Genomic DNA, 22228 nt, shown 5'->3' with positions numbered 1-22228 from the left:
TGATGTGATGGATTCCCAATTGTGGAGAAAAAATTGAAGGCATCCTCCTATGAATAGTGGTAGTGGTGGTGGTTGCATTAATTTCAAAAAGAGGAAGCTTGTTTTTGTTGAGGGGACGGCGTTTGCTTTACTTGTCTTTGTCGTCTGGCACGACCTCTAGAAACTGGTGGAGCTGTGTTTCTTGGTGGGACAACGGTTGAGGCCTGTACTGTGAATATGGCCTATTGTATGGTCTCAAGTAATAGTGGCGACGGTAAGGATAAAATCGATGTTGAGATTTGTGAGACTCTGCAGGGGTGGTAAGGGAAATTACAGCTGCACTTTGTTCCTTCAAATGGGAGACTATGTCTCCAAATTTATCTCCAAAGAGATTGTCTCCCGTGCATGGGATATCGGCGAGTTTCTCATGTACATCAGGGCGAATTGTGCTGGCTCTGAGCCAAGCAATACGTCTGGCTGCTATAGCCGAAGCATATGCTCTTGCTGAAGATTCGAAAGACTCAGAAATAAAGCCTAGTAAATGTCCGAGACCTTCTTCAATATCTAAGAAAGATTGGGGGAAGTGTATTATCCTCCGATAAACATAGTGGACGTAGCTTTTGGAGTGATTCGAAGAGGTACTGCGTAGTGTAGAACTGATGATGTTGTATTCTGTTTGTGAGCATGGAGGAGTGATACATCTTCTTTCCAAAGTCATCCAGACATTTATTCTCTCGGCCTGGTGGTGTGTTCGAATGCAACTTATTACGCTTAGCTTTGGATAAGGCTGATTTTACCACAACAGATTGGTGGGGAAGTTGGGCGGACTCATAAATTGATGAATTACGCATCTTGTACTTAATATCAATTTTTCTTGAAGTAACAGATGTTGAGAAAGGAGTTTTCCAGATTTTGAATAGATTTTCCAAGACAGAGTGTGGAGGTAGAGCAGTGGGCTCGGGAGGAGATTCAAATATTTTTAAGATCCCAAGCATTTTAGCCCTGGGATCAAGTACTCTTCCGGTTTCTACCTGGAGAAGACTGCCTACTTTCTCAATGAATTTTGTATAAGTCAAGTCGTCCGGAGGAGAATAAGGTTCAGGTTGGCCTTCCTGAGGATCAGATGGCATTCCTGTTGAAGAATTCAAAGAGTGAACTGATTCCGGACAACCTGGACGAAGTGGTTGAGTTGGTGTATATTCTTTGACCGGCTCCAAAGGTTCAACACATGGAGGCGAGGCAGGAGAACCATCTGGAGAATCCTGTGGTGGTAACTGCTTAGTTTTTTCCAGTTCTTGGAAAAAAGAGCTGAGAATATCTGAGAGTTTTGTCATAGTAGATGCCACCAAAGTACCTTGTGGAGGAATATGTAATCTTTGCTTTGGGGCTTTTGTCAGAATTGCTGCAAGCAAAATGTCCTCAGGCAATTTTACTTTTTGTTGGGCCCTGAGGAGGTATAATAGAAGGGCGAATACGTTTTGTTAATGGAATTTGCAAGGTAAGAGAGTGTCTCTTTTCTCTAGATACAGATTAGAGACTGGCCAAAGAACTTTCACTAGGAGGAGTGCAACCTGATGATAAAGAATCAGATGCAGATAGACCTTCAACATCTACGTCCGAAGTTATGTTGGAGATTCTTGATGAACTTCTAGAATGCCCTCTACTTTCTTTTGTCATCTGCTTTGAAGAACCTGTATGGTGCAACTTATGTTGATGTTTGCCCAATCTATTGTGATCTGGTGATTGCACCTGCATCCTTTTTGCACCATGTGCCTTAGGAGTGTCGTGCAATGACTTGTGCGCCGCAGATGCGCCGTGTGGTTGGCCGTGCGCAGTAGATGCTCCATATGATGCGGCGAGGATGCTTCGTCACGGCGATGTGCCATAGATGCGCCGTATAACTTAAATGCACCGTGCGTCACTCGTGCGTCGCCTAGTTTTGAAGCATCATACTTTCTTTTTAACGACGCTGACGGTGCAGGTTCTGACGACGCACTCCCTGGTTCTTTGTGCCGAAGTTCCTCTGCCGGATCCCCGACTTTTGAATGAGGCCTTGAGGGTGTGTGAGACCCTGGCCTGGAACCTGTAACGGCTATTCCGAATCCTGCTGGTCCCAGCGAGGACGCCCGTTTTGGATGGGCCTTACCAGACTTCACCGGTCCCGGCTAAGAATGTAGGGAGGATGGTGGGGCCGAAGTGCCCGTCCGTAGTCTTTCCATCCTTGCGGCCCGGTGCCGTTGGGCTCGTAGAGACATGCTCCCGCAGTCCCGACACGGGACTGTGGGAGGATGTCCATCTGTGATGGACATAATTTTGCCACACTGACAATACTTAAACCCAGAGGGCTTCGGAGCCATCTGGGAAGAGAAATCCTGAGAGAAAACGCGAAAAAATTTGACGAAAAAAATCCAGTCAGGAAAAATTTGCTAGAGGAAAAAACCCCGTGGGCGAACGGCTCGCGGAAAAAAAGAAACTGAAGAGGTGAAGGAACCGCACGGGAACACTACCGCGCAGATGCACAGAGTCAAAAACTCTGTGATCAGCTAGGGGAAACTCCACCTACTCTGGATCGTAACGCTTCCCAGACAGCATGGCTAATTCAGCCCGGCTATCGACGGGAAATGTATATAACCCAATAAGGTATGTTTTTTTACTTTGACATACCAAATAAAACCGCTGAAATGCGCCAAATGTGTAATGAACAGTTTGGAGCTGGTAACTGGACAAAATATAACTCCTGATCTGTACATAGATAAGATAATGATGTTACTGAAACACCAAATGAGAAATACAGTAAGAAAATAGGTGAACTTGCTTAGATTGCAAATTAATAAAAGGCAGTATCAGTGCCCTTCGATTTCTTTCAAGGTCCCCATATATAGCCTAGATATCCTCAGTGGGGAAACAAGGATTACCCTTAAGGGGCAATAAAAGACTTCTCCCAAGGTAAGGACAACCAAGTCTTTAAAAAATTCCAAGCAGCCTGGGCAGCTTTAATCCATATCGAATTAGCTAAATACATGAAAAGAGAAGATCACGGAGCATGAAGGACATATGGCAAAGAAAGGGAAGCAACCAAAGCCATCTCTAAATCTAGATCTGTATATAAATTCATGTTACCCAACCAATCTCCCACCTGCCTCAAATTACAAGCAGTATTATAAAAGTGAATATTGGGAAAACCACCCCAACCATCCTCTCTTGGTATCATGAGTTTCATACGAGATAATCTTGGCTTCCTCTCTCTCCAAACAAATTTCAACCAAATTCGGGAAATCAATAATACATTTTTTCGGGATAAAAGAAGTGGAAGCATCTGTAGAAGAAAATTTAGGGAGCAGCAGCATTTTTATGAGTGTGACCCATAAATGAAACTGGAAAATGCATTCATTGGTCACAGGCCTTGTGGAATCCGGAAATAAGGGGAACAACATTCAGCGAGTGCCACATTTTGGGATCCCTGTGAATATATATACCCAGATACTTTAATTTGTCCATAGCCCATCTTAATAGAAATGTGGGCCAGGAAGAATGTAAGGTGCCCGGAAGGTCTAATACTTCCAATTTGTCCAGGTTAAGTAATAATCCAGAAAAGCTACCATAGAGGGTAAACAACTCCAACGTATGAGACAGATATTCCTGGGCCCTAGGTAAAAAAAAAAAAAAGTTATATCTCATCGACAAAGAGAAGTACCTCTGAAAAAGGAGAGGTAGACAGGCCCTCCGCTTCTGCTGTTACTTTATGTAGCGTTAATACTAAGGGTTCAAGGGTCAAGATAAATAATAGAGGTGACAGTGGGCAACCCTGCCTAGTCCCTCTGTTTAAAGAAAAGGAATTATTCACCCAGAACCTGGCTTCCGGATTTGATTACAGGACTTGGATAGCCTTTAAGATAAAGCCTTGAAAGTCAAATAGGGGCAGTAAGCTTTGCAAAAATGGCCAGGGGACCCTATCAAAGGCCTGCCTTTGCCAATTTTCCAACAGCATGAGAACCTGTCTGACATTTAAAACTGCCCACCTACCATGCACAAATCCCACTTGCCCTTTGGAGACAAAGTTAGGTAGAATCATTTTAAGCCTATTAGCAATCACTTTAGCATAAAAGCTTGATGTCCAAATATAATAGGGAAATTGGATGATAAAAAACGACCAGTGAGGGATCCTTCCCAGGTTTTGGCAAAACTATTATATTGGCACTCTTAACAGAGTTAGGCATCCTCCCCACTTGTACCATGGTGTCAAATAGCATCTTAAGGGCCACAAGCACTTTCAAATGAAGAGCTTTATAAAACTTAGCCGTTAGACCATCCGGGCCAGGAGATTTTAGCAAAGAAAGTTCCTTTATTGCCTGTTGAACTTCTTGTATATGGATAGGTCTATTCAGGGACTCCACCTGAGTAGGAGACAATTTAGGCAATAAAACGTTTCCCAGAAATTGGTTCATGTTATCCATATTACTATCCTCAGCTGAGTAAAGATTGTTATAATCATCTCCAAATGCCATTCAAATCTCTTGGGAGGAGGTAACTGAGACGCCCTTGGAATCTTTGATGTGAGTGACAAAAGACTGATGTTTGGCCTTCACTAAATTTGCCAACATTCTTCCAGATTTATTACCATATTGGAAAAACTTATGCTGTAAACGAGAGAGGGAAAAAGTAGCTCTTTGATGCAATTTATCATTTAACAATTTAGAAGTTGTCCAAAAAACTCTAGCTTTAGCCGAGGAGAATGATCAATGGTCATCTGCTGTTGAAGCGATTGAAGCAGCCCAGTAAGAGAAAATCTATCACTTTCAAGCTCCTTCTTCTCTCTTGCCATTTAGCTAATGATCTTTCCCCATAAAACTGCTTTTGCAGTCTCCCAAAAAAGAATGGGATCCTCCATATGCCCACTATTATTAATCTCATAATCTTCCCATTTTTTAAATTAAAAATTCCTTGAATTTCTTGTCCTGAACTAACAATCTGGGCATCCTCCCCGAGGAAGAAGAGAGATTAGTCAACGTACATGAGACCGACCCATGATCCGAGATCTCTATCAGATCTATATCTGAGGAAAGTAAAAAGGGAAAATACGTCATAGAAATGAGTAGAAAGTCTATCCTGGTCTTAGTATCATGAGCCCTAGCTATATTTATTTATTTTATTTATTTATTTAATGGTTTTATATACCGACGTTCATCGGAGATACCACATCGGTGTACATTAAACAAAAACATTACGCTGAAGTAGTGCTTGACAAAGAACATATAAGAGCATAAAAAACTAGAAAAATACAAAGTTATATGGGTAAAGCCCACCTCCCCTGCATGTAAAATGCGCCATGATTCAGCTGACTGCAATGAAAAGGGATACCTTTATGCTTCCCTAGAGTGGAAATGGGAGTGGTAGATTACCTATCTAAAGTTCCATCCACTATGCAATTAAAGTTCACACCCCCCCTCCCCATCTGAAGGGAAACTGTCCCCAGTGAGGTCAACCGTTACTAACTTAGATATGATCATGTTTTTTTTTCCATTAGGGGCATAACTAGAAGCCATCCTAATTGGTTTACCAAATAAGGAACCACTAATGGCAACAAACTAGCTTGGGGGTCAATACAGGTCTGACAAAGTTGAAAAGCAACAGTCGATTAATTAAAATAGCTACCCCACATTTCTTTGAGGTCCCCTGAGCTGCAAACACTTGTGACACCCAACGCCTCTTAAGTTTCACATGTTCTGGGACGGTCAAATATGTTTCCTGCAGAAAGGCCACATGACATTTCAAGCGATTCAACTGGGAAAGCACCTTCTCCCGCTTAACAGGCGTGCCCAAGCCTGCTACATTCCAAGTAATGAACTTGTGTGTCCCCCCATGAAAAAAGGTAAAAAATAGAACTAAGAACAAACCCGCTGTCCAAAAGCACAGAAGGATAATCCCAAAATATCCAGTCTAAGGAGCTAGAGTATGTCTCAAAGAAAAAGAAGTGTGCTAGTTAACCTCCCATCACAGTCAAAATAGTTTGCAAAAGCATCCCAATATCCCCCATCCCTCCACCCTCCGTCAAACATCCAAAAGCACAACCATCACCTAAGGTGAAGGGCAAAGGGTCAGTCAGATATGCTAGGGTGCCGCTACCCCCTACAAATCCCCCTTCAAGTTAGTATAGCATATAAGACAATTTACCCTCACCATCTGGGTAAATTGCTAGGGGTCAGGTTCATTTCAAAAAGGAAACAATTACTTTGAGCTTTTATAAAGTAAAAGTCGACAAACAAAATTAGCTCAAATATACTCCACAACCTTGCAACACAAACAAGAGAACAGATACAGAAAAAAAATGTAACACTGGCTGTAGGTTTCTCTTAAGGATGCCAGTTGAGCAATAACAAGGTTATGCAACAACTAAAAGATAGTCCAGCTATGGCAACTACAGTTTAAAATCAAGGAAAACAAAACAGTCTGTACAGTTAGGGTGTAATCCATGGTCTCCACATAAAAGTTCAAAAGGTGACAAACAGTCCAGCCGTGGTGAGCACAAGTATCTGCGGAAGGGAGCTGAAATCCCAAGAAATTCACCTCCTTAAATAGTAACTGCTGCACATACTGCTGGGCTTCCTCAGCAACTCAAATGGCATGTCGTTTTCCTTGATGCCATATTCGAAGCCGAGCAGGGTATTGCAAAGCAAACCGCATATTATGTTGAGCCAGACTGGAAAAAACAGAGGAGAACTTGCGTCGCTGCAACATCACACGGTTAGAAAACTCTTGAAAGACCAGCACTTTGTGTTCCTTATAAAACAACTGCTTTTTTTGGTAAAAGACACGAAAAATCATACCCTTATATGAGTAATGAGACAGCTTAGCGATGACGATTTTAGGCTTAGGCCTCCCTGGCAACTTAGGCCCTATGCGGTGAGCTATTTCAAAAATCATTTTACCTTGAAGTTCAGAGAGGGCCAACTCTGTTAGCAGCCAATTCTCCAACAATTTGGCCACATCAATGATGGAAATATCCTCCATTATCCCCATAAAACGTAGATTCTTCCTGCGTGCTTGGTTTTCAAAATCATCCAGCTTCGCGGGTTTTTCTTGCATCTCTTTTTCTAGGCTATGCACTCATTTTTCCAACTGTAGGACATCATCTTCCGCAGTAGAGATTCTGCCCTCTGCATGATCCAAGCAAAGGCCCAGCTCTGAAAGAGAGGACTTTAATTCCTCTATTTGCATGGAAATGAGGGAGAAGCAGTCATCGAGGGCAGATACCCAGGCATCTGTAAGCTTGGTCACCAGTATGGCATCTAAATCCTCCAGTGTCGGCCATCTTGGGAGACACAGGTTTCAGCTTCTCTTTTCCTATTTTGTGGAGCGAAAAGCCAATCCTGCCGCAAAACTACCTGAAAATGTACCAGCGTGTACTATGCCATGTCCCACAGCCATAGAGCACAAAGAAGGAGCAGACTGCATGCTAAAAAAGTAAAAAAACAAAAAAAAACTTCAAAAGAGGGAGGCTGGACCCAAAGCTCAGCACAATGTGTCTTACCGAGCCCACCACATCATGTGACCCTCACCTCACCTTTTAACCATGCCGGCAAATCACTTGGCCTTCCTTCCACCTTTCTTAATGCGTGGAATACATTTGGACTGCGCTTCTAGGATAATATTTTTTAACCACATTCTTAACCTTTGTAGCTGCACTTTTCAGTTTTTTTTCCCCCAACTATTTTCCTCATTTTAGAAAAGTTTCCCTTTTGAAAGTTTAGTGCTAAAGCTGTGAATTTATTGTTCCCCCTTCCAGTTATTAATTCATATTTGATCATGTGGTCACACCATTGTTCTCTCTCTCACCAAATTTTGTGCTCCACTAAGAATTAGATCTAAAATAGCTCCCTCTCTCATCAGTTCCTGAATCAATTGCTCCATAAAACTGTCATTTATTCCATCCAGGAACTTTATCTCTCTAGTATGTCCCAATGATGCATTTACCCAGTCAATATAGGGGTAATTGAAATCTCCCATTATTACTACACTGCCAATTTGGTTAGCTTCCCTAATTTCTCTTAGCATTTCATTGTCCTTCTTATTTTGGCCAAGTGGACGGTAGTATGCCCCTATCGCTGTACTCTTACCCAACACACATGGGATTTCTATTGTGTATTCAGTCTCTTGCAGGATGTTTATCCTGTTGGACGCTATGCTATCTTGAAAAAAAAGCACCCTCCCCCCCAAGTCGCTCCTCCCTATCATTGCAATATAATTTGCACTCTGGTATAGCACTGTCCCTTTGGTTATCCTCCTTCCACCATGTCTCTGAGATGCCAATTAAGTTTCTCTCATCATTCACTGCTGTACACTCTAACTCTCCCATCTTCTTAGACTTCTAGCATTGGCATACGGTCATTTCAAAGTGTGTTTTTTGTATGTATTACAGCCTGCTTTTCAGTTGACAGGGATAATTTGGAATCTTTTAGTTCAAGTGATTCTTCACTTATAGGCACATAGACCTCTTTTGATTTTATTGGTAGATCTCTGTTGGAATGCCTTTACTCTCCTGTTTCATTAGTATCCTTCAAAGATGCCTCTCTCCGAACCACGTGCTGCTGAGCAACTGTTGGCTTTCCCCTTTGTTTCTGCTAGGAGTTTTAGGTGTCACTGTACTTGTAATTTGCCAGATAGACTTGGCTGCACAGGTGCTTGTTGTTCTACTACAACTGCTAATATGTCATTTTCCCCACTTTGCCATTTAGTACATCACCTTTATATGCCATCCTCCTGTCATCTCTCATCGCATCTGAATCTCTCTTTTTCCTGTGCTAATCTCAGCTATTGTCAACTTATCCCTCTCCTCTGGGCACATGCTGAATCTTCTTAAACTTGTGTTTGGCCCCTATTGAAAAAATCTGGTGCTGATCCCGTGATTCTGGCTAACTTCAGGCCGATCTTCTCCTTACTATATCCGGCTAAAATAATTGAGTCAATTGTACATGTTCAGCTTCTAAGAGTGTCAAGAAGCATGCAATTATTGATACATTTCATTTTTGCTTTGCAAAGCTCCATAGTACTGAGGCACTAATCTTGTCCAATCTTCACTCAGTAATCTGTGGATTTGATAGTACAGAATATGCCCTGGTCTTGCTGGACATATCTGACACTTTCAACACCATCAATCACAAGATCTTGCTCTCCAAACTAGAATCCCTTGGTATCTCTGAATCTGTCCTAAATTGGTTCAGGTTCTTTTTGTCAAACAGGTCGCTGCAGATTAGGAAGGTAGTATTCAGAATGGAACACTATGCAGAAGGGGGTATCTCAGGGGTCTGCCTTGTTGGCAACCCTTTTTAACATTTACCTGGCTCCTCTCTGTAAGATATTTTCCTGTTTCAACCTGTTATAAAATTTACACAAACATACAATTTTTTTGTCCCCTACTCTTCATCATGGTCTAATACTTTCAACTCAATGGGCGCCTGGGTCCGTTATCTATTTGGCTATAGGCCTCACGAAGATTTTGGCTCAGTTAATGACTTAAATGTTCTTCCTCTACTAAGACGTACGAAGGATAAGCTGTTATTGTGGAATTCTCTCCCTTTATTGTTAATAGACCGTACCAATCTTTTTAAAATGATACTATGGCTGTAATGGCTTTATGTTTTACAGGTTTTGCCCCTTTATTTGCAAAAACGGGATATTAACATGGGTTACGCTATGCTTTCTAAATTTCACTGGCGGAGTAAGAGGGCTCACACAGCTATTATTCATTTATTGGGTGGTTGGAAAAACAGAGGTTTGGGGGTACTTCACATTGGGGCTGATGTAATAAGGTGCACTGAAGCTGTCGCAGATTTGTGCGCATGCTTTCCTGCGCAAAGCCCTATATGGGGATGTAATAAGGGTTTTGTGTGGGGGGGAAAAAAAAGCACATACGAACACACTTACAGACCCGGGGAATTTCCTGCGCAAATGCATGCTAACGGCATGCAAAGGAAGCGATTAGCTAATCATAAGGCAATGCAGGGAGTTGCGCTAATGCTAGTGCGAGTTTTTTAATGCAGGATTTTTACCGCCACGGTCAGGGCACAAGCTAAGTGTCAGTGCCGACTTGGGGGGCCTAAGTCAGCATTCGAGCGGTCCAATAAGCACCATGCTGAGCACCTATCTCGGCTTCAGAGCAGCCAGCTTAGCTAGGCGCTTTGCTGGGCGTCCAAAGAGCCAGTTTAGGTTTTAGGCCAGAAGAGTGGCAAGATTGTTAATTAACTCGCATCTCACCTGAGCGCCTATCTCGCTGCTATGCCAGTGTGAATTAGCATGCAAAAATATTTGCCATGTTTTCTGCAGCACAGTGATTGGAAATATTAAAATTACTTTCCAGGGTCCTACTTTCAATTAATAGGGAGACTCGTTCACTTGCTCTTATGTGCGGATTATTGGTGCAGGTTTTGAGCACGGATGTGGCTGCTTATTACATAGGGCTTTACCGTGCTTAGGTACGCACATTTTTTCCGTATGCGCGCGGATTCATTGCCATAATTTAATGTTTTTTTACATCCCCTGGAAGCAGCAGCTTCAGCCGCACGTGGTGATCAAAACCTGCGCTCATAACTAGCACCTATTTTTCCGCGGGTCTTAATACATCGGCCCCATTTAGAGACATAATCTAGCTTGTATCCTGCAAATCTTAAAAGACTGGCTTTTTGACAGGTCATTCTATACTCCCAGGGTGTGGGAGGTGGCATGGGTGTCGCCTTTGGCTCTTCGTTTTTACATACTAAGAATTCTTCATTACCAGTCTAAGAAGGCATTACCAGTCTAAGAACACATTACCAGTCTAAGAAGGCATTACCAGTCTAAGAAGGCATTACCAGTCTAAGAAGGCATGACAATTTCTCTGTGGTGGGCCTCAACATAGTTCTCGGGAATCTATTTTTTTTTTCCCTCTGCAGGGTAATGGGGATTTTTTTACCTGGGTCCCAATCTTTTGTTTGGGCACAGCGAGGATTAAGCCCAAGTAGCGCAAATGACGACTTTTGAAGGTCACCTCGTTTCCTCCAAAGACATGGAAATCCAAATTGGGATGACTATGGGACAGCGCTTTGCCGATGTTCAATTGCGTCATTACTGGCAGTCCCTCTGCAGTGATAATCTTAAGGAGGGATTTAAGGTTCAAGCTGAAGAATTCTTTCAAATTGAGAAGTGTAATAGAAAGAGTGTCTCGCCTTTATAAAGCTTTAAGGCTCCAAGCTACCCCGGTGGTAGACTTGTGGTTGGGTAACTTGAAGGTGGAGTTCCCGCTCAAGTTGGAAGACTGTCGGTTTCCGTCTGCCTTTGTGAGGATTCCAGGACTGGTTGGAAATGCCAAGTTAAGGGAATTGCAATATACATTTCTATTACGGTTCTATTTGCCTCCAAGGCTATTTCGAGCAGGAATGTTGCCATCCGCCACGTGCCCCAAATGCTCCTCTTCTAGGGGAGCTTCATGGTCTAATACTTTCAACTAAATGGCTGCCTGGGACCGTTATCTATTTGGCTATAGTCCTCATGAAGTTTTTGGCTTTGGGCCATTTTTGTTCTTGCCCTGTTGTTAAAGATTTTGGGGGAAAACTCACTCGATATTTACAAAGAATCTTAGAAGAGGTGCTGTTTGATTGTACTGAGTCCTTGACTGCCACTGATAAGAAGGATCATCTCTTTCTTTGGAAGACATGGCTGCTGGGGGAAAAGCTGTGCTCTCCGTTTGGTGTGACCAGGAGGGCCCAGGCAAACTGTTCTCATGCAAATGAAAAATACGAATACTGTAAATTCCTTTAAAAGTAAATTGAGATTTATTTCAGTACAGGATAAATATATTAAATCTCTTTCTCCTAAAGCTAGAAGCTTGGTGCTGAATTAACCTTCATTTGCCCTTGGTACACCATCTGTTTTCTCTAGTGGTTTATATTTTGTGTGTATGGGACCCAGGGTTTCCTTTGTACCTATTTGTTTTCTCTTTCTTTGCTTTGTGGTTTTGCTTTGGGGACATTTGAGGCGGGGGGAAGGAACCTATGTAAGTGACTGCTCCTTGATTTAGTTGGCCTGCTGCACATCAGAGTTCAAATGTGCACCGGTGCTGGTTGCTGTTTTTTTGGTTTTCTAAGACGTTGCTTACTATAATAAAAATTGCTTCACAATACTTTCAACTAGGTAACACTTTGTCTGCAATGTGCAAACAGCTGGCTTTCATAAGAACATGGGTCAGACCAAGGGTCCATCAAGCCCAGCATCCTGTTTCCAACAGTGGCCAATCCAGGCCATAAGAACCTGGCAAGTACCCAAAAACTAAGTCTATTCCATGTTACCATTGCTAGTAATAGCGGTGGTTATTATCTAAGTCAACTTAATTAATAGCAGGTAATGGACTTCTCCAATCCTTTTTTAAACACAGCTATACTAACTGCACTAACCACATCCTATTGCAACAAATTCCAGAGTTTAATTGTGCGTTGAGTGAAAAAGAACTTTCTCTGATTAGTTTTAAATGTGCCACACGCTAACTTCATGGAGTGCCCCCTAGTCTTTCTATTATCCAAAAGAGTAAATAACCGATTCACATCTACCCGTTCTAGACCTCTCATGTATTTAAACACCTCTATCATATCCCCCCCCTCAGCCGTCTCTTCTCCAAGCTGAAAAGTCCTAACCTCTTTAGTCTTTCCTAATAGGGGAGCTGTTCCATTCCCCTTATTTTGGTAGCCTCTCTCTGTACCTTCTCCATCGCAATTATATCTTTTTTTTAGATTCGGCGACGAATTGTACACAGTATTCAAGGTGCGGTCTCAGCATGGAGCGATACAGAGGCATTATGACATTTTCCGTTTTATTCACCATTCCCTTTCTAATAATTCCCAACATTCTGTTTGCAGCACCTAATATGGAACCTAACTGTGTAATTATAGCATGGGTTATTTTTCCCTATATTCATCACCTTGCACTTATCCACATTAAATTTCATCTGCCATTTTGATGCCCAATTTTCTAGTCTCACAAGGTCTTCCTGCAATTTATCACAATCTGCTTGTGATTTAACTACTCTGAACAATTTTGTGTCATCTGCAAATTTGATTATCTCACTCGTCGTATTTCTATCCAGATCATTTATAAATATATTGAAAAGTAAGGGTCCCAATACAGATCCCTGAGGCACTCCACTGCCCACTCCCTTCCACTGAGAAAATTGTCCATTTAATCCTACTCTATGTTTCCTGTCTTTTAGCCAGTTTGTAATCCACAAAACGATATCACCACCTATCCCATGAATTTTTACTTTTCCTAGAAGCCTCTCATGAGGAACTTTGTCAAACGCCTTCTGAAAATCGAAATACATTACATCTACGGTTCACCTTTATCTACATGTTTATTAACTCCTTCAAAAAAGTGAAGCAGATTTGTGAGGCAAGACTTGCCTTGGGTAAAGCCATGCTGACTTTGTTCCATTAAACCATTTCTTTCTATATGTTCTGTGATTTTGATGTTTAGAATACTTTCCACTATTTTTCCTGGCACTGAAGTCAGGCTAACCGGGTCTGTAGTTTCCCTGATCGCCCCTGGAGCCCTTTTTAAATAATGGGGTTACATTAGCTATCCTCCAGTCTTCAGGTACAATGGATGATTTTAATGATAGGTTACAAATTTTTACTAATAGATCTGAAATTTCATTTTTTAGTTCCTTCAGAACTCTGGGGTGTATACCATCTGGTCCAGGTGATTTACTACTCTTCAATTTGTCAATCAGGTCTACCACATCTTCTAGGTTCACCGTGATTTGGTTCAGTCCATCTGAATCATTACCCATGAAAACCTTCTCCAATACGGGTACCTCCCCAACATCCTCATCAGTAAACACCGAAGGAAAGGAATCATTTAATCTTTCCGCGATGGCCTTATCTTCTCTAAGGGGCGGATTTTCAGAGCCCTGCTCGCGTAAATCCGCCCAAAACCGGGCGGATTTACGCGAGCAGGGCCCTGCGCGCCGGGAAGCCTATTTTACATAGGCCTCCCGGCGCGCGCAGAGCCCCGGGACTCGCGTAAGTCCCGGGGTTCTCCGAGGGGGGCGTGTCGGGGGCGTGTCGGGGGGCGGGCCCGGTCGTCGCGGCGTTCCGGGGGCGTGTCGGCAGCGTTTTGGGGGCGGGTACGGGGCGTGGCTACGGCCCGGGGGCGTGGCCGCGCCCTCCGTACCCGCCCCCAGGTCGCGGCCCGGCGCGCAGCAGGCCCGCTGGCGCGCGGGGATTTACGTCTCCCTCCGGGAGGCGTAAATCCCCCGACAAAGGTAAGGGGGGGGTGTAGACAGGGCCGGGTGGGTGGGTTAGGTAGGGGAAGGGAGGGTAAGGTGAGGGGAGGGCAAAGGAAAGTTCCCTCCGAGGCCGCTCCGATTTCGGAGCGGCCTTGGAGGGAACGGGGGGAGTCGGCGCGCGCAGGCTATACAAAATCGATAGCCTTGCGCGCGCCGATCCAGGATTTTAGTGGATACGCGCGGCTCCGCGCGTATCTACTAAAATCCAGCGTACTTTTGCTTGAGTCTGATGCGCAAGCAAAAGTAGGCTGATCGCGCTTCTTTTAAAATCTACCCCTAAGTGCCTCTTTAACTCCTCTATCATCTAACGGTCCAACTGACTCCCTCACAGGCTTTCTGCTTCGGATATATTTTAAAAAGTTTTTATTGTGGGTTTTTGCCTCTACGGCCAACTTCTTTTCAAATTCTCTCTTAGCCTGTCTTATCAATGTCTTAAATTTAACTTGCCAACATTTATGCATTACCCTATTTTCTTCTGTTGGATCCTTCTTCCAATTTTTGAATGAAGATCTTTTGTCTAAAATAGCTTCTTTCACCTCCCCTTTTAACCATGCCGGTAATCGTTTTGCCTTCTTTCCACCTTTCTTAATGTGTGGAATACATCTGGACTGTGCTTCTTAGGATGGTATTTTTTAACAAATGACCACGCCTCTTACACACTTTTTTCTTTTGTAGCTGCTCCTTTCAGTTTTTTTCTAACAATTTTTCTCATTTTATCAAAGTTTCCCTTTTGAAAGTTTAGCACGAGAGCCATGGATTTGCTTACTGTCCCCCTTCCAGTCATTAATTCAAATTTGATCATATTAGGATCACTATTGCCAAGCGGCCCCACCACCATTACCTTTCTCACCAAATCCTGTGCTCCACTGAGAATTAAATCTAAAATTGCTCCCTCTCTTGTCGGTTCCTGAACCAATTGCTCCATAAAGCTATCATTTATTCTATCTAGGAACTTTATCTCTCTAGCGTGTCCCGATAATATATCTACCCATTCAATATTGGGGTAATTGAAGTCTCCCATTATTACCGCACTACCAATTTGGTTAACTTCCCTAATTTCTCTTAGCATTTCACCGTCAGTCTCACCATCTTGACTAGGTGGACGGTAGTATACTATCACTATAGTCTTCCCCGACACACATGGGATTTCTACCCATAAAGATTAAATTGTGCATTTAGTCTCATGCAGGATGCTTATCCTGTTGGACTCTATGCCATCCCGGACATAAAGCGTCACATAACAAGCTCCTCTTAAAACATTGAAAAGACCGAGATCATTATTCCAAGCAGATTCTTGCTGCTTAGTGTTCCATCAAACTTTCATTTCAACAAAGTCTGCATTCTGATGCGCCAAACGTCCATAGTCTTGGATTTATCACTGAGCAGAGTTTATCACTTGAACCATAAAGGTGGTTGTTACGTCATTCTTTTGTTCCTGGAACCCCAGTATTTTCGCAGAGGCTTTAATACTTTATGGGCTGGACTATGGAAACGCTTTACATGTGAGACTTCCTGCCTCTACATTGTGTCCACTTCAATTTATACAAAACTCTGCTGCCCATGTTATATGCTCATGCATTTTAATCCCAGCTAGAACACCTTTTCTCTGTAAGCTTTATTGGCTTCCTATTAGTGATCCTGTGTTTATTTTAACTGTTTCATTGATTTTACTTATACTGTTTTTGTCTGTTGTTTTTTGCGTTTATTTTTTTATGAATGGTAATCTGTAAGCCAGCTAGAAATGGTGATAGGCAGTCTAGAAATTATTTAAATAAATAAATGGCGTATTACGTACAAGCTTCTTTTTATTTTCAAACTAATCCACCAGGACGCCAATTGCTGAGTGAGCTCAGGCTTAAAAATCTATAGACCTGCACGCTCATTAAGATCCATGGGAAAAAACCCGCTTTAAGGTTCCCTCGATAAAGCTCACGCATTTGAATGTTACTAGGCACAGAGCCTTCTTCAGCAGCAGGCCCTGATGTTGCACAATATAAGCACAGCCTGAGGTGCCGGCACCTCTGCTTCTCCTCTGGAGTCAATTCCTTCCATGCGCCGAATTCTCAAACAATAATTACATGAGCAATTCCACAGGGTCATCGCCCTTCTATGTTACGTTTGGACGCCATCCCTGTATACCTAGACATATTCTGATCTTTGACTCTTGCCTAGCAGCCAACCTGATGGGACAGAACTCCAGTAAAGGAAATACTGGCTTCTGGAGCAAATGGTGGAAAGCTCTAAAAAAAAAAAAACCACGTCGACAAGAAACGCCGCCCAGCGTTTCAACTTCATCCAGGAAACTTAGTTTGGCTCAGCACTAAGAACCTACAACTGAAGATGCTTTCTCAGAAGTTTGCGCTGCAATTCATGGGGCCATTTCTCATTCAGCGATAATTAGGTCCTGTAGCTTTCAAGCTCAAATTACCAGAATCCTTATGGATTCATGATGTGTACCACGTCTCTGTTAAAACCAGTGATTTTTTTCTTGGCCAGGCAGACTGCCCCTCCAGAACAGCAAAGTTACTACAAAACAAGATACTCAATTTGAGGTTCAAGAGATTTTGGATGCCGAAGGGTCAAAAACCAATTTCAGTATCTCATCTCCTGGAAAAACTATGGACCAGAGGAAAATTCATGGATCCAGCTTCCAATCTCCAAGCCTCCTAAATCATACATGAGTTTCACAGAAGATTTCCAGAGAAGCCAAGCCCAGGAGATCTGGAAAAGAGCTTTGCGAGAAGAAGCGTTAAGACTTGCGGCTCTCAGGGCAGTCCTGCGAGCCATAGCACGTACTCCCAAAACCGCTGTTCTGGCCCCAGCCCCGTCCCCAGCTCTTCTGGCCTGTTCACCACCAACACTGACTATTGCAGTGCCGGCATGGGGACGCTGCTATGCTGCCCTGCTCCTGGCTCCTCTAGGCAGGTATGTGCCTGATGCACTGATGTTTAAGGGGCCCGCAAAGCAGTCTGGGAGTCTCCAGATGACATCACCGGCTCCTCCTACTATAAGGCTCTTCTGGATGAGTCACCAATGCCTCAGCAACGGATCTTTTGCCTTGCAGTGCATGTTGCTAGCATTCCTGATTCCTGTGTTTCCGATGTCTTGTCTTCCAGCATTGCTTTGTCCTGCCTTTCCTGCCATCATCTTCTCTAGCAGTCCTCATCCAGTCTTGACCTGTCCTTCCCATCTCATCCAGTGTCTGTGATTGTCTTTGTCTCCCTTGGCCTTTTGCTGTGTGCCCCGACTTTGGCCTATTCCTGACTCCATTAGTCTACTGCGTTCCTGGTGTGCATTGGGACTCAAGTTACCTTCACTGCCCTAGGGATCTGTCTAAGTCCTGCTGGCCGCCAGAACCCAAGGGCTCAATCTGCGGGGAGGCGGCTGGTAAAAGTGAAGATTTAGATTGTCCTGCTACGGGGCGTGTTTGCCAGCTATTAGTGTAGGCCTCCTGGGTTTGCCCTTGAAGCTGCAACATAAAGGGCTCATACACTCATTACCCCTCACATAAGAAATATAAAAACAGAAACAAAACAGAGATTCTCTCTTTAGCCTTCCAAAACAAAGTTTGAGCTTAAAAAGCAAAACTACAATAAAAAAGAAACACAGAATTCATACCTACTGAACAAAAGTACACTCAGTGATGTTCTTCCCCATACGTTGGCTTTAAAAATGCCAATTTAAACAAGTATGTTTTTACCAAAGCTTTAAAAGTTTTTGAACAGCCAGCTAGTCATAGATTCTCTGGAAGAGAATTTCACAATTCTGGAGCTGCAACAGGAAAAGCCCTTCCTCTGGATTCAGACAGCCATATCTATTTAGAAAAGGAGATATCTAATAGGCCTCTCTGAGAAAAGTGAAGAGCTCGACCAGGATTATAAATCCTCAGTATAGAATTCGCCCAGGGGAAAGAATATAGTTGCAATAAATTTTGTACCAGCAAAATAACTTTATATAGTCCTGGCTATGGAGGGCATTTTTATCTACTTTAACTCTTAGTCTATGTGAGTCCAATTTTTGCTTCTGCCATACCGATGTGTTCTAAGGTTTTTGTAGAGGAGCCGAACATGGGAAGCGTCTTATGTGCAGGTTGCGTTATTTCAGCCCTAAGTTTGGAAACTGTCTAAAAACAAAAAGAATCCATGTGATATTATTTATGTTAAAAGATTTATATCCCACATTCTTCAAGGTTTGAAGCAGCTTACAATAAAAACAAGCATAAAATCAAGACACACACACACAATATGACAACAAAATGAAACATCACCACTAAATAACCTGTAAACAACATTCCATAAAATACCATGAAGAGAAGTTAAAAGCTTACTAAATTCTCTGTAAATATGGAACTCTTGTTTCAGTGGTCTGTGTCTTTGCTATTACAATTTCTAAGCCATCATCATTCACCAGAGCAATCAATAAGAAGATATGTGGCTGTTTACACTGGATAGCAAGATTGGTTTTATGTCTTTGGAAGGCAGCCCAGGATGAGAACCAAAGAACAAGAAGAGCAGATCAATAACTAAACTATTTCCTGGATGTGAATGATGTTAAAGTAGGTACCTGGGCAGTTTTCACAATTCTGTTCATCTTGCAAATTGTGCTGACTGTTGTCAGCCACCACTGCAGCTCCAGATTTCTTCCGTTCTTCATCCCCTGACTCTTCTGACTCAACTTTCTTATCAACTGAGAAAAACAGTTAAGGTTCTATTATGAAAATCATGCTGGAAAACCTATGTTTCACTTCCTAGTCTAAATCATTTAACTCTCCTAACAGGGCTGGAAAAAAATCCAGGTGCTTACAATTAGCACTTGGCCTACGTAGAAGAGCTGCTGCTGGGGTCAGACCACAGATGAGCTGAGGCAAAGCCACTGCAGGTTGTGCCTAAGCCAAAGAAGCACTGCTAAGCTGAGATGGGCTGGACCACAGTAGAAAGCAGGGGAGAGGAAAGGTGAGGAATAAAAGAAGGAAGAAAGGCTAGAGAGACGACTAGGAAAGAAAAAATGACAAAACAAAAATAAAATGTTCACAAAAATGATTTAAAAAAAAGCAAGAGTAAAAACTTCACAAAAAAATCTAACAATTATTTCCCATCCCAGCCCTATGGCTCCAAGAAATGTTGGCTGGCATCTAAGTTTGCACTCCTGACATCTCAGACCTTCTTCTGTAACGGGTCCGCTAAGTCAAATCATGTTCACTCACTCTGCTTCAAGACCTTCTGAATCACAAACACAGCTGTCATGCCCTTCCCTTATTCCCCTTTTCACTGGATATTAAGATTCTCAATATTTGCCTCCTCCAAGCTTCAGCATTTTACTTGGACAATTTCTCCCTTATCCAGTTCCATTCTTTCCTCCTCCAAATGTCAACACACTCCTGCTTCTAAATTTTTTAGACCCTCCACACCCCTCTGAAAACAACAACATTGACACCCAACTAACCAAGAGACTTCTTCCACTCAGTGTTTACCTATGGCTTTCAAAACTACACTGGAAGTTCACACAATGGGCTCAAATAAATGAGAATCCAGCAAACTAGAAATCTGGAGGTTGCAGCCTAACACCTCACTCTTCCTGGAAAGCACCAATGGTCAAACCCTACAAGCAGAGACAGATTTAGGATTTTGCTGCCCCTAGGTACTGTTGGTGCTGTCACCCTTTTCTATCCCCCCCCCCCCCAGCCCCCAGATGTTGGACAACAGGTTGGCATAGCCTAACAGTTTCCTGCGGCAGCTCAGGGATACATTCTGTTGCAAAATTTTGAAAATTCTGAAGCACATCAACAAACATTTCCAACTTTTCTTTGTAAAATTTATTTTCATTTTAACGGGCAAGGAAAAGGGATCTCAAATATCAGTGCAGGGAGATCTCAGGGTTGGGGAGAGGAAGGTAGGAGGATCAGGAAGAGGAGATGAAAAGACTGGATATGGAGACAGGACAGGGAGAAAAGACCAGGAATGAGTAGGATGGGAGATAGGGAAGACTGGGGGTATGAGAATGAAAATCATAAATCTTGGGATGGGGAAGGGGAAGAAGGAGGTTCTGGGAATGAGGAAGGATAGGAAGGGAGGTTCCAGGATTTGGGGAATTGAATATGAGATCAAGGGAGAAAGGATATGAATTGTGTGTGTTTGTAGGGGTGGGGGTGGGGAAGGTAGTGGAGGCAGGGCACACGTCCCTGCTCTGGTCTTGCTCCCCCTTGCATCCTCTAATTCCCCTTCCTAAAATCTGGCATATTCATACACCTGGCATCAATCCTCTCTCTTACACACACACACACACACACACACAACCCATCTCCCTGTGTTCCTCTTTCTCTTACAAACACAAGACCTCCAGCTGACCCTCTCTCATCCTCCAGCCTCTCTTTTCACCCACAAAGATTCCCCACTCAGCACCTATTAATCTCCCCAAAATGACTCCCAGGCTCACCCTCCCCTCCTGCCCCGAATGACAAGAGGGGAGGGAGTGGATTAGAGAGCAGAGTGGCTCTTCTTTGCTATGTCTGCTCTGGATTCATCTCTGCCAGTCCTGTTCTCTGCACACTGCCTGGAAGGGAAGGGGCTGGATTAGAAAGCACAGCTGGAAGGCAGCAAATCTTCAGACAGCCTGCTGTCCTCAGATTTTTGCCACCCCAGGCACAATGTGCTTACTACCTACAAGCTCAGACAACTCAACATCCTAGTCCTTTTCTCCCTCTCAGGTGCCAACCTTAGCTCTTCCCTCCATTCTCCTTAGTACCCATTGTTTACAAACTTGCATTGCCTGTGGCCCTTCCCCCATGTCCAGCCCTCTCATTCATCCTCAGGGACTTCAGAGCTGTCAGCCCCCCAACCCTGCTTCTTTTCCATCCCTATGGGCCCTACACCACAATGTCACCTATTCTGCTCCTCATTCATCTTCTTGGGCCTCACAGCTCTCTGCTCACCACAGCCAGAAACATCCACCAAGGTCTTGCTATCTCTTCTACGCTCCCTGCCTGCAGCCCTTTTCCCACAGCTAGACCTTTTCATCTAATCCTAGAGGTTCTGCAGCTATCAGCACCCTCTGCATCCCCAGAGATCTCTCAGCTTTCAGCCTTTCCCCTCATCGATCCCTAGGGACCCCAGAGCTCTGTCTCTCGTGTCCTCCATCCTCAGCGGCTCAAGAGTTCTCAAAATCCCCACACCTTCCTCACCTCCATCTAGAGACCATGCGTCTTGTGATTCCCCATCCCCAGAAGCCCCGCAGCTCTCAGCGCCATCCGTTTTTTCTCCTGGGTCGCTCTAATCCTCTCAGCGCGCTCCCTCCCTTTCTTTGTCCTATATCCTTCGCCATTCCGCTTCTCTGTGTAGCAATTCTAGAACAGCGACATCTACCCTCGGGTTAGCCCTAAACTCACCATCCATCTCTTGCACTTCTCCTCCTTCCATCGCCATGATGCTTTGCGTCCTCTTTTCCGGAAGCATTCGCAGCAACAAAAGGACAACCAATCAGCGACGCGAAACCAATACCACTCCAGCCAATCGCATGGGGCAGTATTGCCAGATTGGGCTATTTCACTCCCACTAGGGCTATTTTTTTTTCTCTTGTTGTGCGAGGAAAAATATTTTTCTGCGGATTGGACTATTTTTGAGCTGGGCGACTGGGTAACTGAGTGCTAGCGACCCTCCATGTCGCTAACGCCTTTTGTTCTCTGCCTCGGCCAGCACAGCTAGCAGTCGCAGAGTGATGACTCATTGGCAGCACCAGCCAATCGAAAGGGACAGGAACTGACGCAAAGACGATTCTTGCTGCAGAACACGGCAGTAAGAGGTAGGTATAGACAGCTGCATAGAGGGAGAACTCTTTCAACAAACTTCTATTGAGAACAGAGAGCTTCCCCCCCCATCCGAGCACTGAACCTGCTGAAGTTTCCCCTCAGCTGAGCACCAAACCTGCTGATCTCCCGACTTCACCTGG

At 43.6% G+C, this 22228-nt stretch overlaps 1 protein-coding gene across 2 annotated transcripts in view; it reads right to left on the bottom strand.

The window, feature by feature from the left end:
- The window catches only part of PPP1R7 (protein phosphatase 1 regulatory subunit 7), a 74572-nt gene extending 52631 nt beyond the window's left edge, over positions 1-21941 (bottom strand). The window contains exons 1-2 of one of the 2 annotated variants that reach the window (XM_029615633.1): positions 21669-21941; positions 18851-18973 (exon numbers count right to left, since the gene is read on the bottom strand). In XM_029615633.1, coding sequence (XP_029471493.1) covers positions 18851-18973; positions 21669-21735 — 190 coding nt within the window. In that variant the 5' untranslated portion in view covers positions 21736-21941. The remainder of the gene's footprint in view (positions 1-18850; positions 18974-21668) is intronic. The other variant, XM_029615634.1, reaches the window with a different exon arrangement.
- Positions 21942-22228: the final 287 nt, after the last annotated feature.

The sequence above is a fragment of the Rhinatrema bivittatum genome, chromosome 9, assembly GCF_901001135.1.
Source record: "Rhinatrema bivittatum chromosome 9, aRhiBiv1.1, whole genome shotgun sequence".
Taxonomy (NCBI): domain Eukaryota; kingdom Metazoa; phylum Chordata; class Amphibia; order Gymnophiona; family Rhinatrematidae; genus Rhinatrema; species Rhinatrema bivittatum.
The sequence above is the reverse complement of the archived record's forward strand: the minus strand, read 5'-3'. Positions and strand labels throughout refer to the sequence as shown.